Source organism: Capra hircus, chromosome 6, assembly GCF_001704415.2.
Source record: "Capra hircus breed San Clemente chromosome 6, ASM170441v1, whole genome shotgun sequence".
NCBI lineage: Eukaryota > Metazoa > Chordata > Mammalia > Artiodactyla > Bovidae > Capra > Capra hircus.
In genome coordinates, this window is record NC_030813.1 from 25,291,288 (window position 1) to 25,303,938 (window position 12,651).

A 12,651-nucleotide genomic window follows, 5' to 3' on the forward strand; every position below is an offset into this window, starting at 1 on the left:
CACAAAGAGTTAGCAGGCTTTCAAGGTGTCATTTTTCTTTTGGAGGTTGGGGCTCAGATGGTAAAGTGTCTGTCTACAATGTGAGAGACTTGGGTTCGATCCCTGGGTTGGGAAGATTCCCTGGAGAAGGAAATGGCAACCCACTCCAGTACTTCTTCCCTTGAAAATCCCATGGATGGAGGAGCTTGGTGCAGGCTACTATCCATGGGGTCGCAAAGAGTCGGACACGACTGAGTGACTTCACTTTCACTTTCATTTTCACAGGAGCCACGCTGCCAGATTCAGAGAGCAAATCAATGCCTCAGTTGAGTTCAGTTCAGTTCAGTAGCTCAGTCATGTCCGACTCTTTGCAACCCCGTGAACTGCAGCACGCCAGGCCTCCCTGTCCATCACCATCTCCCGGAGTTCACTCAGACTCATGTCCATCGAGTCCGTGATGCCATCCAGCCATCTCATCCTTGGTCGTCCCCTTCTCCTCCTGCCCCCAATCCCTCCCAGCATCAGAGCCTTTTCCAATGAGTCAACTCTTCGCATGAGCTGGCCAAAGTACTAGAGTTTCAGCTTCAGCATCATTTCCTCCAAAGAAATCCCAGGGTTGATCTCCTTTAGAATGGACTGGTTGGATCCCCTTGGAGTCCAAAGGACTCTCAAGAGTCTTCGCCAACACCACAGTTCAAAAGCATCAATTCTTCGGTGCTCAGCCTTCTTCACAGTCCAACTCTCACATCCATACATGACCACAGGAAAAACCATAGCCTTGACTAGACAGACCTTAGCCAGCAAAGTAATGTCCCTGCTTTTGAATATGCTTTCTAGATTGGTCATAACTTTTCTTCCAAGGAGTAAGCGTCTTTTAATCAATGCCTAGGGACAACAAAATTGAAGGGCAGACTCAGCAGCCACATGATTAATTCAGTCAATACTGAATGAAAACCAGAAATAGAAATCTGGTAATATTCCAGTTAATTGGATTAGCATTTCAGGCCAAAAAAAAATCCATGTGGTAACGAGGCATCTTTTGCATGTCAATCTTAAGTAGAAAACTGTCATGTTTCCAACTTAATTTGTACATAAATTAGAGTCATACCCAAACATTTAAGTAGGGGGAGATGAAAAAAACATATGTGCAATAAACATGCATCCAAGTATTTTCATGGGATATCTTTTATAATGTAAATTTGGACTCTGAGAAACAAAAATACATGCTGGTGAGAAACCTTGAGATCACAGAAATTTCAGGGAGTAAAACTTAAATTGAATCTGGGATAGAAAATACTCTCTGAGAAAACTGCTAATCAGCAGTACAGACTTTCCTTTCATAATTTCTCCCATAGTAAGATGATGTGATAGTTAAAATAATGATATTTCTGACAGTGAAGTGGCTAAAAATTCCACGTGGCTTCTTTATCTCCAGGGTCATGTTTTTTCCAACAAGTACTTTATCATATAAATGAAAGATACCACAATGTACTTTAACTTGTGACTACAGTAAATCATCATAAGAAACAGCTCCTGCAGAAACGACACGTTGGGGTCACTGAAATAATGATGTGGCAGCTCCATCCCAGCCTTTGTACAGGGAGGCACTGAGTCCTCCTCTATGTGTAACCAAAGACTTTGTACTCAACTGCCGCCCACAGGGCTATAAAATGATTGGCTGTGGTTTAGCCAAAGTATTGGAGCTTCAGCTTCAGCACCCTTTCAATGAAAGGAGGATTTCCTTTCAATGAAAGGAAAGGTTGATTTCCTTTAGCACTGACTGATTTGGGCTTCCCTGGTGGCTCAGATGGTAGAGAATCACCTGCAAAGTGGAAGTCTTGGGTTTGATCCCTGGATTGAGAAGAACCCCTTGAGAAGGGAATGATTACCCACTCCAGGATTCTTGCCTGGATAATTCCATTGACAGAGGAGCCTGGTGGGCTACAATCCATGGGGTCACAAAGAATTGGACACAACTGAGTGACTAACATTTCACACTTAGATTATAAATGCAATTAATATGTTATGGCTCAAGCATGTTGCCACAATGGAATGCCAAAGAAAAAAATAACAGTATTTCCTGTTGTTTACATAGTTGGGCCACATGAAAATCAACTGAGTTAATACATACGGTGAAGAATGACAAGAAGACTACAAGGCAACCAGAGACATGTTTTTTCCCCCAAATACTTTCCAGCTAGAAAAGACAGTAAAAACATAGAAGTTTCCACACAGACCCTCTCTTTTAAATCCCAGCTCCACCACCTGCTAATTGTGTGACCCTAGGCAAGTTTCTTTCCTTCTCTTAACTTTGATTTCCTCATCTATTACAAGAGGATGAAAAAGCAGCACCTGCTTCCCAGGGCTGCTATGGAGATAAAAGAGAGAATTCACGTAATACCTTCGGTCAGTGCAGGTATTAAGCATTAAATATGTTTTAGCTAAATTGTATCTGACTCTTTTGTGACCCCCATGGACTGTAGCCTGTCAGGCTCCTCTGTCCATGAAATTGCCCACGCAAGAATTCTGTAGTGGATTGCCATGCCCTCCTCCAGAGGATCTTCCCGACACAGGGATCGAACCCACATCTCTTATGTCTCCTGCATTGACAGGTAGGTTCTTTAGCACTAGCAATACCTGGGTAGGCTCAGGGAAGCACAGCTTTTGGGAAAGGCTTCCAGAACACCGAATCAGTCAGTGCAAGACTTGGTTCTGACTGCTTTGCTCAGGAAGAGAGTAGAAGGGCTGGAATATAAAGAGGAAGAACAATTTTTTTCACCAAAACCTAGCAATGAACACAAATGTTCATGTAGCAATGAACACAAATGGCCAAAAGGAAAGTGATAAGGGTTATGAGTGAGCTATAATGTGCTAAGAAGATTCTAAAGAGGGATAGTTATTTCCAGCTGGTTAAAAGGGTGTGAATGTTACAAAAGAAAAGGCCTGTAAGCAAAGCTTGAAGCATAATAAGTATTAATATTTTCACGAGTAGAGAAGGGAGAGAAGCATTCCTGAAATGGTGATTCATATTTGGTTGTAAGAGAGTGATGATACAATAAGCCTTCTTGAGAATCCCTTTTTTAGTACTTTACTAAAAATGAGCATCAGGAATAGCAACATATTACATGTCTTAAATTTGTATTTTAACGTATTTGTTTTCATTTTTAGTTTGAATCTGGAAATTTTTGATCTAGAGAAATTTTAGAGATTTGAAATTTTACTGATCCCTTTCTTTTTTTCTACAATAATTCCTGAAAGTAAGCTTTCATCTTTACTACTATAGTATGTTTTAACATATCAGTATAACATCTATACTGTTCACAAACCCATATATTTAATGCCTGAAAATTCACAGATCACAATTGTGTTTCAATTCCAAACATCCAAAAGACAGTTTTAAGAGATGAGATTCAAATTGTAAGTAATCATATTTACAGAATTTTCAGAGCAAATTTCCAACATATAGTGCTCATTCGTTACTTTAGTATATAAAATGCTTTTCAAAGTCATAACTTTAATCTCTAAGTGATTTTTTTTAATCAACTCTATCTTAGAAATGCCATGTCCCTTCAAAAGCCGCAGTTTTGTACTCAAGCCAGTTATTGATGCTCTTATGACAAATGCATATCACTTATCTAATTTAGATCCTTTCATTTTTATAATTTGCCTACTTTCCTGAATTTATCCATTCATCTATGATGACCGATTGTGTTATAGTAGCTTTTTAATCCTTTCTAATTTAATAAGGAATGTACCTTTTAATACTGCCTCTCATCAATAAACAAATACTTGATGCTACTATAAAGATTTTTCATAAAAATAGGGAACATAAATGGCTAGGTAATATAAGTGAATCCAGTGCTTTGATTTACTTATGAAACATTTAATTTGTGACTTCCATTTCTTAGTTCTTTAAAAAAAAAAAAAACTCCATTTTTCACAAAAGTAGTGACACCATGATCACCTAAAATGATATTAATATCTACCTAAGGAAGAAAAAGATGAAGTTGGGGGAAAAAAAGACATGGAACTCCAAAAATCTCTTTTACCTTTCCGTGAACTAGATGAAGGAGCACAGGTCTTTGCATTGCTTCCAAGTTTTCCTTTCTTATGATTTGAGATGACTTTTTTCCTTTGAAAATGCTCTTCTCTCCTCTCTGTTGATTCACATTTTCAACATTTACATCTTTCATCTGGAATCACGGAAAGAAACCTATTAGAAAAACTTCCTGTACCTGTTTCCATCAGAGCTTCCTAGAAAATAACATGGTAAAGCAATAAACAGAGTTGGCCATAATTTCTTCTGTCATTCAACACACGAGTCACAGTACCTAGCCATCATCTTTAAAAGAAAGGAGAAAGTATTCAAAAACTAGGTTTTTGAATTAGGTAAAAATACTGACATTAAAGGAATCCGTGACTTCAGGTTTATAGTCACTGTGCCTGGAATATGGCTCTTTAATGTCGTTTTCACTCTCTTCATTTGTTTTGAACTGTTGCTGTCTGCCTGCTCTCTTCACTTTCTGTACCATTTGTTTGAAAGGTATCCTGCCCCGTTGTACCTCATCTATACATACAAAATTAAGCATTAACAATCTGATTGCTGAACAAAGAGGTACAGAATGTTTTCTGCAGAATACTGTTCTACTGAGAAATGGGGAGGTGGATGATAAAGTTTTGATCCAACTCGGAAAATACACACAGCTGTTGGAGACAACCAAAGAAGCAAAGATCACTTGATAAATGTATTGCAACGATACCTCATTATAAAGTATATTGCCAACTACTTATCAGTTACAATGAGGAAAATCTTGGTCCTGGTGCCTGCTTCACCCTGACATGTAGAAGGAGAACTGACTTTACTAAAGAAATCTATTGCTTTTAGGTCCTTGAAAAGCAAATGTGGAATCATATATTAAAGTCCAAAGAGACTCCAAAGGCCATCTAATTTGACCTTCTTTGTCAACACATAAATCTAAAGCATCATAACTGACCAAACACTGCCATTCAGGGAAGCACCTGGTTCTGTCCTCAGGAAGAAAGCAGAATATGTTACTCCCTCATTAGTGATTCCACCTGTCAGATCAAGGAACTCAGGAAAGCTAGATCAGTACTCTTGCCTGGAAAATCCCATGGGCAGAGGAGCCTGGTAGGCTGCAGTCAATGGGGTTGCTAAGAGTTGGACACGACTTCACTTTCACACATTGGAGAAGGAAATGGCAACCCACTCCAGTGTTCTTGCCTGGAGAATCCCAGGGACGGGGGAGCCTGGTGGGCTGCCGTCTATGAGGTTGCACAGAGTCAGACACGACTAGTGGTCTCAATTGCTTTTCATATGACATGGATTCTACACTCCTTACATGCAGAACATTTCAAATGGATTCTAATTTATTGTACCTATTAACATGACATATTAACAGCCTGGCATGCTGCAGTCCATGGGATCACAGTCAGACACAACTGAGCTACTGAACAACAACAAAAATGACATATAGAACTGAACATAATACTTCAGTTATCAGTAGACACCTTCATTTGCCTGCTTCAATAATTTGGAAAGATCAGATAATTTTTGATAAGCAAAAACTTCAAAACTGTATATCTACTTATTTTAGTGATGGATAATATTCAATGAACATATGGCCAACAGCACAAACAAGTGCTATTGAATGGTACACTTCTCAAAGACTTTGCTAACATCTAATCTTTGCATCTCTCTGGTAGAAAATACCCACTGTAATTTGGATCAGCTGGTTATCATCACCATCAGGACTCCTCCACAGTAAGACGACATCCACATTGGATGAAATTCGGTAGCCCACACTGTCTTGGAGGTTTCCTTTGCCCCGATCGAGAAAAACTTCACTGGAGTATGTGAGTTTGTATAGTCGGTCATTATTTAATGAGAGACCAGTTGTGTGACCTGTAAAAAAGACCGTGATGCAAGTCAAGTCTTAGTTGTAAGGCGCCCAGCAGGCCAGGGACTACGCTGTCTTGCCATCAATGCATTCCTTCTCCAGCACAGTGGTACCCAGTGGGAGCTTATATTTGTTAGCGGGAGTAAATCTTTGCTAAGTGAAACATGATTCTACTTCTTCATCTGCTGAAATTATTGGTTAAACAACAAAAACAACAACTAACAAAGAAATAAGCTTCCATTTGAGAAAACTTAATTTGTATCTTTAAATAATAATCCGATTATCTAAATACTGCCTTGGTTGAACTGCCTTGGTAGAATATTTTAAAATAAATATCATTGTATTGCTTTAACTTATATGTAGATTATTTCTTCCCCTCTCCCTGCCCAGCTTTCTTTAAATAAAATAATAAAATTTGATTTCAAGTAGAAGTTCAGCCAGAGATTGCTTGATAATTTGCAATTAACATATTTAAAATACAACAGGTCAAAGCCAAAGAAATTTTAGTAGTTAGATGGTAGTCCCTTACATTGGATATTTTGAACATTTGAACAATATCCCTTCAAGGTAATTTATCCTATTAATTAAAGTAGCAAATTTTCAGTATGAAAGTACATTTCCAGGCAACACATACGTAAATTTAAATTAGCTGTTCCTGAATAAAATGATGTTTTCCTACATAAAATCCAGCACAGGTTTTAATTTGGAAGGGACAATTTAAAGTTTAATGTCAAATAGTATACAAGTCAGCATCATAACCAAAAAAAAAAAAAAGATATATGGAAGAGTTCATATACTTTCCAGTTGGTATATCTTAACCCAAAGAAAACATAAAATAGTAGCATCCAGTCTTTCCCAAAGATGAGCTGAAGTCATATAAAGTCTTTTAATATATCTTCTATTCATAGCTCTCAGGAGAGAGTTAAAAAAAGATTCCAATAGGCATTTTTCCTCAGGGTTAACAGGGCAGAATTGACTAGTTAACTATAACAGGCAACCATGTCTCTTTTTCCCCCACAAGAAATATGCATACGGGGAAGGGACAGAAAAGGAGGCCAAGATGACTAGGAGAGAAGGGAGGCAACTGAGAAAGGAAGTAAAATTACTTGAAAAGTCAAAAACTAAGAAAATCTCCTTACTATCTGTTCTAAGTCTTTCATACGTATTATTTAATCCTCACAAAAATCTAATGGGGTAGGTACTATTATTAGACTGATTTTATAGATGAGGAAATCAAGAGACACAGAGATTATACAATTTATCTAAGATCACTCAGGAAATTAGTGGTGAAGCCTCTAACACCCTGTCTGGATCCAGAGACCATGTTCTGCCTACACTATACACATATAAACCTTTAGGTTGACCTCTTCCATTTCTGGGGAGTGAGCTAGGAATTCATTCATTCATTCAACAAGGATGTACTGAACACCTAATGGGTAGTCAACACTTTTCTAGGTTTTGGGGCTATACCAGTTAACAAACAGACAACATGTCTACCTTTGTGGTATTTACATTTAAATGAGGGGGGATGGGCAATAAAAAAAGCAAGTACATAAGTAAATTATAAAGAATATTAGAAGTGCAAATGAAGAAAAATGAAATAGGAAAGGAAATGAGGATGCAGGCCTGGCGTGCTGCGATTCATGGGGTCGCAAAGAGTCGGACACGACTGAGTGACTGAACTGAACTGAACTGACTGAACTGAGGGGAAAATCTTTATTGAGAAGGTAATATTCTGGGCAAGGACTTTAGGCTAGTCAGTTGGATATCTGCAGAGAGGGCACTCCCCACCCCTCCTTCCTCCCATTTCTCACCACCACACAAGGGAGAACAAGTTCAAAGACCCTGAGGAGAGTTCCCAGAGGGGTAATGGAGGAATAACAGAGGCCAAAGACTCTGGGATTGGGTAAAAGAAAAAGCTGGAAAAGATGAGGTCAAATAGGCACCCATGAGTGGCTGGGAGATGGTAGGTGAAGGGGGAAGGTATTTGCATAGACTTAGAATTCGACTCGGAGAAGGCAATGGCACCCCACTCCAGTAGTCTTGCATGGATAATCCCATGGATGGAGAAGCCTGGTGGGCTGCAGTCCATGGGGTCACTAAGAGTCGACACGACTGAGCGACTTCACTTTCACTTTTCACTTTCATGCACTGGAGAAGGAAATGGCAACCCACTCCAGTGTTCTTGCCTGGAGAATCCCAGGGACGGCGGAGCCTGGTGGGCTGCCGTCTATGGGGTCGCACAGAGTCAGACACGACTGAAGCGACTTAGCAGCAGCAGAATTCGACTGAGTGAGATGAAAAACTATTGAAAAGTTTTGGGTGGTGAAGTTACACGATCTGACAAAACTTCAATGAAAGGGGATGAGGATTTTAACAGGAAAATCTTTAACAGAAAAACCAGAAGGAAGCAATGGAGTGGTTACCCAAACGCGTACATGATAACACGCTGTGTCCAAACAACAAGTCAGGCAGAACCTCAGGTATGAAATAAGGAAGCAGACAAAGGCAGGAAAAACCTTGAAGGAGACAAAGTCTGTAAGTCCCTCCAGCCTCCCCAAACTGGGGATACTGCAGCAAGTTCAAACACCAGCTGTCTGACCAGGAAGATATTTTGGTCAAAGAGGCCTTTTTTATGACACCTATCAAACTCCACAAAGGGCAAAAAGGAAATACTTGTTGCCTTATCTAACCCTCACAGCAATTCTGATAGGTAAGCAATATAGGGCAGTTGAGAAAAGCTGACTCCACATTTAATTCAACGTAGCAGATACAATGCAGAATTTGATGTCGGAATATACTAAAATTCAAGTTTTGTGGCAACCTGAAGTGGCTTCTGATGAAAATAACTAGGACAAGTTTCTCTTTAATGCCAAAGCCTTCCAAACTATCATGTTGGGTTTTTTTGTTTGTTTGTTTTTACTTGACTGGTCAAAAGAATGTGAAAAGGGACAATATATTTCAGTTCCCGATGATGACTTGGAAGTGATAAAGTAGAGGAAAGAATGGCTTTGTTCTACAACTTTTCCTACCTCTTTCAATAGGAGATACATCCTAAAAAGGATTTAAAGACACATCCTTTAAATAAGTGGATGATGCTGAAGTGTTGTCCCAGCTGTCCTTTCCTCTTTGATAAGTTTTTCTTTGTTTATGTTACTCAGAGATCTGGCAATACCAGCAAGTGGGGGCATGTTCCATTAATATATCTGGACTAAATTTCTGTCTTTGGGTGTTGCTCTGTAGAGTATGCAGAAGGGCAACAGGACTTGATGGTAGATTAAATGAGCAAATCAATGTTTAGCTCCCAAAGGAGTCTGTACCGTTTCAATGTGTTCCTTTGAGGGATTTTTTTTTACTACCACAAAAGGAAAAAAGCTTTTAATTTTGAACTTTAAAAAAAATATCATAAAGTATTCTTTTATTAAACTCAGATCAATATAATAGTTAATTGACTTAAGCAAAAAGACAAAGTGGAAATAAGCTAGTAAAGGTGAGGCTTGAAGAGACCTGCAGTGATGATAAGGATGAAAGATAAGGGGACTTAGGAATCCAACAGAAACCCAGAAGGCTGGAAGGAAAAGAGTAGGATGAAGGATAAGGGAGGGAAAAAATGGAAGATGGTTGTTGTGAATGGACTGAAAAGTACAGTCAGGCCAGGAAATGAAAGAAAGACTGGTGTGAAGGAACAGTTCAGGTTTGGAGGTAACAAGATTAAGAAGAAAGTGTACGTATGGGTGGATTATTGAAAGGAAAAGCATTATGAAGAAAACCCACAGAAGGCAGTGAGAATAGACCCGCCATTACAAAATATGATTTAGAAAAAGTAGAGGATACGTGAGTCTCCCAAACATTGAGTCAGCATATCTCTTCTCTATACTAACTCCTTCTCCATTCTCTTTACAGTCCAATCTGCTCTCAACATCCACCCAGATCTGGAGATTTGCTAAATAATTGCATTGATAATTAACTCTGAGATGAGTTTTGAAGTGATGCATAACATCCCAAATTTATAATGGCCTGATTTTAAAGTAAACTCTTCACAACTAGTTTGCTTATTAAATGTCAATCATTTCAAAGGACAAGGAATCTATGATTAAACCAATATACTGTAATACACGGCTTCCCAGGTGGCGCTACTGGTAAAAAATCCACCTGCCAGTGCAGGAGGTACGAGAGCCTAGAGTTCAATTCCTAGGCTGGGAAGACCTCCTGGAAAAGGTAATGGCACCCCACTCCAGTATCCTTGCCTGGGAAATCCCATGGACAGAGGTGCCTGGTGAGCTACAGTCTATGGGGTAGCAAAGAATCGGACACAACTGAGTGAACAAAGCACCATAATATAAGAAGTTACCCCATCTGGGAAAGAGAAAGTTGCCAAGTCCTATATTTTTTATTCACGATATTTGGCACAAGTAGGTTATATCACAACAGTAATAACACTTAAGCTTTGAAGCCCCCACTTGCCCAGGCCTTTTCCAAGATCTTAGAAGGGGACCCTAGCGTTATGCATGCATGTCATATCTTTTTTCAGTGATATTTGTGAAAGTAAAATATTTTTTGTGAAAATGTAGATTTTTTTTCCTCAAAAATGGAGCCTAAATTGTATAAGCTTCAGTTTCTAAACTTCTGGATTTGTCACTGAACTTACAACAAACTGTAGCTATCTATTATGTTCTCAGTCATATTTTCCTGTATGTCATTTCTGTATGTGCATATGTGTGTATTTAAATCTTTACAAATGCATATATTTGAAAACATCAAGTTATCCAATATTCCATGTAGGAAAAGGAAAAAAGAGAAGCCCACAATAGCTCAATCATTTTTCTCAAAATAATCATGGTATTAGGTTTGATCTCATGGTGCATAAATTGGTCATATTATGAATATTTAGCAGTATTTGACAGATAAAATGCAAGCTGTTTCACAATTCTCTGTCAGATATAATTTACAAACCTTTATTTCTTCTCTTTAAAATTTTCTTTCATGCAAGTAAGGGCTATATCTTTACCAAACATTTTAGAAAATGGTAATACATATACAGGCATATAAATATATGTATAATCTTTAGTTTAAGAATCTGAAGTGCAATTTGCTTAGGTGAAATAATTTAGGCCCCCCCCCCACATTTATTGTTCCAATAGCAAAAATTGTCTCTTTTCCTCATGTGGAAATTTTCCATACAAAAAATTTTGAGACAAACTTTACCGTATTAAAAAAAAGTCACAGTTATCTCAAGAGGATTTTAGAAGCTTACAAGTGAATTGTTTTATATCAATTGCTTAGCATACACAGTTATTAAAATTGGACACTATCATGATGTTTTATAATAGGTTAACTGACTTTGATGGAGAGTCCTCTTAAGAGATTCTAGAAAGCGATCATTTTACAGGTGCAATATTTAGAAATTCAAGGCATGCATAAATTAGCTGATTTAAAACAAGATTACATATTAATATATTTCATACAGCTTTTTGAAATCATTACTCAAAAGTTTGTTTGCTCTGAAAGTTAGCAATTTGTATGTTTTTAAATCAATATTATCTTAAAATAGAAACTATAATGAGCAACACTATTTTTCCAAGGATAAATGTTATCTCTTAAATCTATGTCATGTAGTTTTATTTTCTATAATCCATCAACTATGATAATCTTATCTTTTTTGAATGATGATAGAATTAAATACAGGCTTTACCATTTCATTCATAATCCTTTGATAAATCAAATGCCTTTTTCATTGGGTCTAATTCTTTTTGATGTCACATTGCTAGGCAACTAGAAGGAAATTTAAGAACTCTTTTTTTAAAATCTACTTTTACAATTCAAATGAAATAGCTGTATTCATTGAGTGACCAGCAGCACCAGGTAACAATAGCTGGCATCTCTTTTCTCCCTTTTAAAAATAAACCATGAATGAGAGAATGAAGCAAGAAGCATGCTAGTCTGAAGGACTGAAACTAAAAGGAGCCTCTGTTTTCTTAATGTATGTAGGAATTCGAATTTAGTTTTCATTCCAATCCAGTCATGCCTTCACCAGCATTCTAAAGTTACATGGATTTGAAGATCACTTAGTTAAGAATTCTTTCATTACACATACAAACACTTTTTCCCCCTCAACGATTAAAATTAAAGTTTAGCAGAAGGCAACACAAACTTACCTTTAACAGAAGCTGAATATGAGGAAATGAAGCAGAGAAAAAGCACAGCAAGCAGAATCATATTGGTTAAGCTATCCTTTAATGCATTCAGTTCCCAACTAGAAGTCACTGAGAAGTGGACTCTTTCAATGGCAGCCAGGGAGTGACCCTTCTCAGAACCTGCAACAATGTTTATCTTTGGGAGAAAGGTCAGACTCCAAACTCCAAAATCAGGACCTAAGTTCACAGAAGGGCTCACTATTAATGATTAAACTCAGGGGGGCTATAGTTTCCAGTCTCTCACTCTTTTACTTTTTTACTCAATAAGAAAAATCAAGAAAATTTTCACTTTTGAGAGCTAAACTAAAGCAATTACCATCTTGTAAATTCAGAAGTATAGAGGGGCAATCAAGGAAAACTGAGGAGGATACTTTTCTGCTCAGCACATAACCATCAACATGTCCATACCATTAAATGCCTGTCTTCACATTTACCATTTGATGTGAGAGGGTGGTGAGGATTTGAGAACTCAGGTAAACTTGATGGAATTTTATTCTCTTGTATGGTTATCTGAAATTTTTTATACCATGTGTATGCTATTATTAAAAAATCACTCTGAA

General features: G+C 37.8%; 1 protein-coding gene across 1 annotated transcript in view; it reads right to left on the bottom strand.

The window, feature by feature from the left end:
* The window catches only part of MTTP (microsomal triglyceride transfer protein), a 54,854-nt gene extending 42,664 nt beyond the window's left edge, over positions 1-12,190 (bottom strand). Inside the window, exons 1-3 of the mRNA XM_005681379.2 lie at positions 12,053-12,190; positions 5,715-5,902; positions 4,029-4,172 (exon numbers count right to left, since the gene is read on the bottom strand). Coding sequence (XP_005681436.2) covers positions 4,029-4,172; positions 5,715-5,902; positions 12,053-12,113 — 393 coding nt within the window. The 5' untranslated portion in view covers positions 12,114-12,190. The remainder of the gene's footprint in view (positions 1-4,028; positions 4,173-5,714; positions 5,903-12,052) is intronic.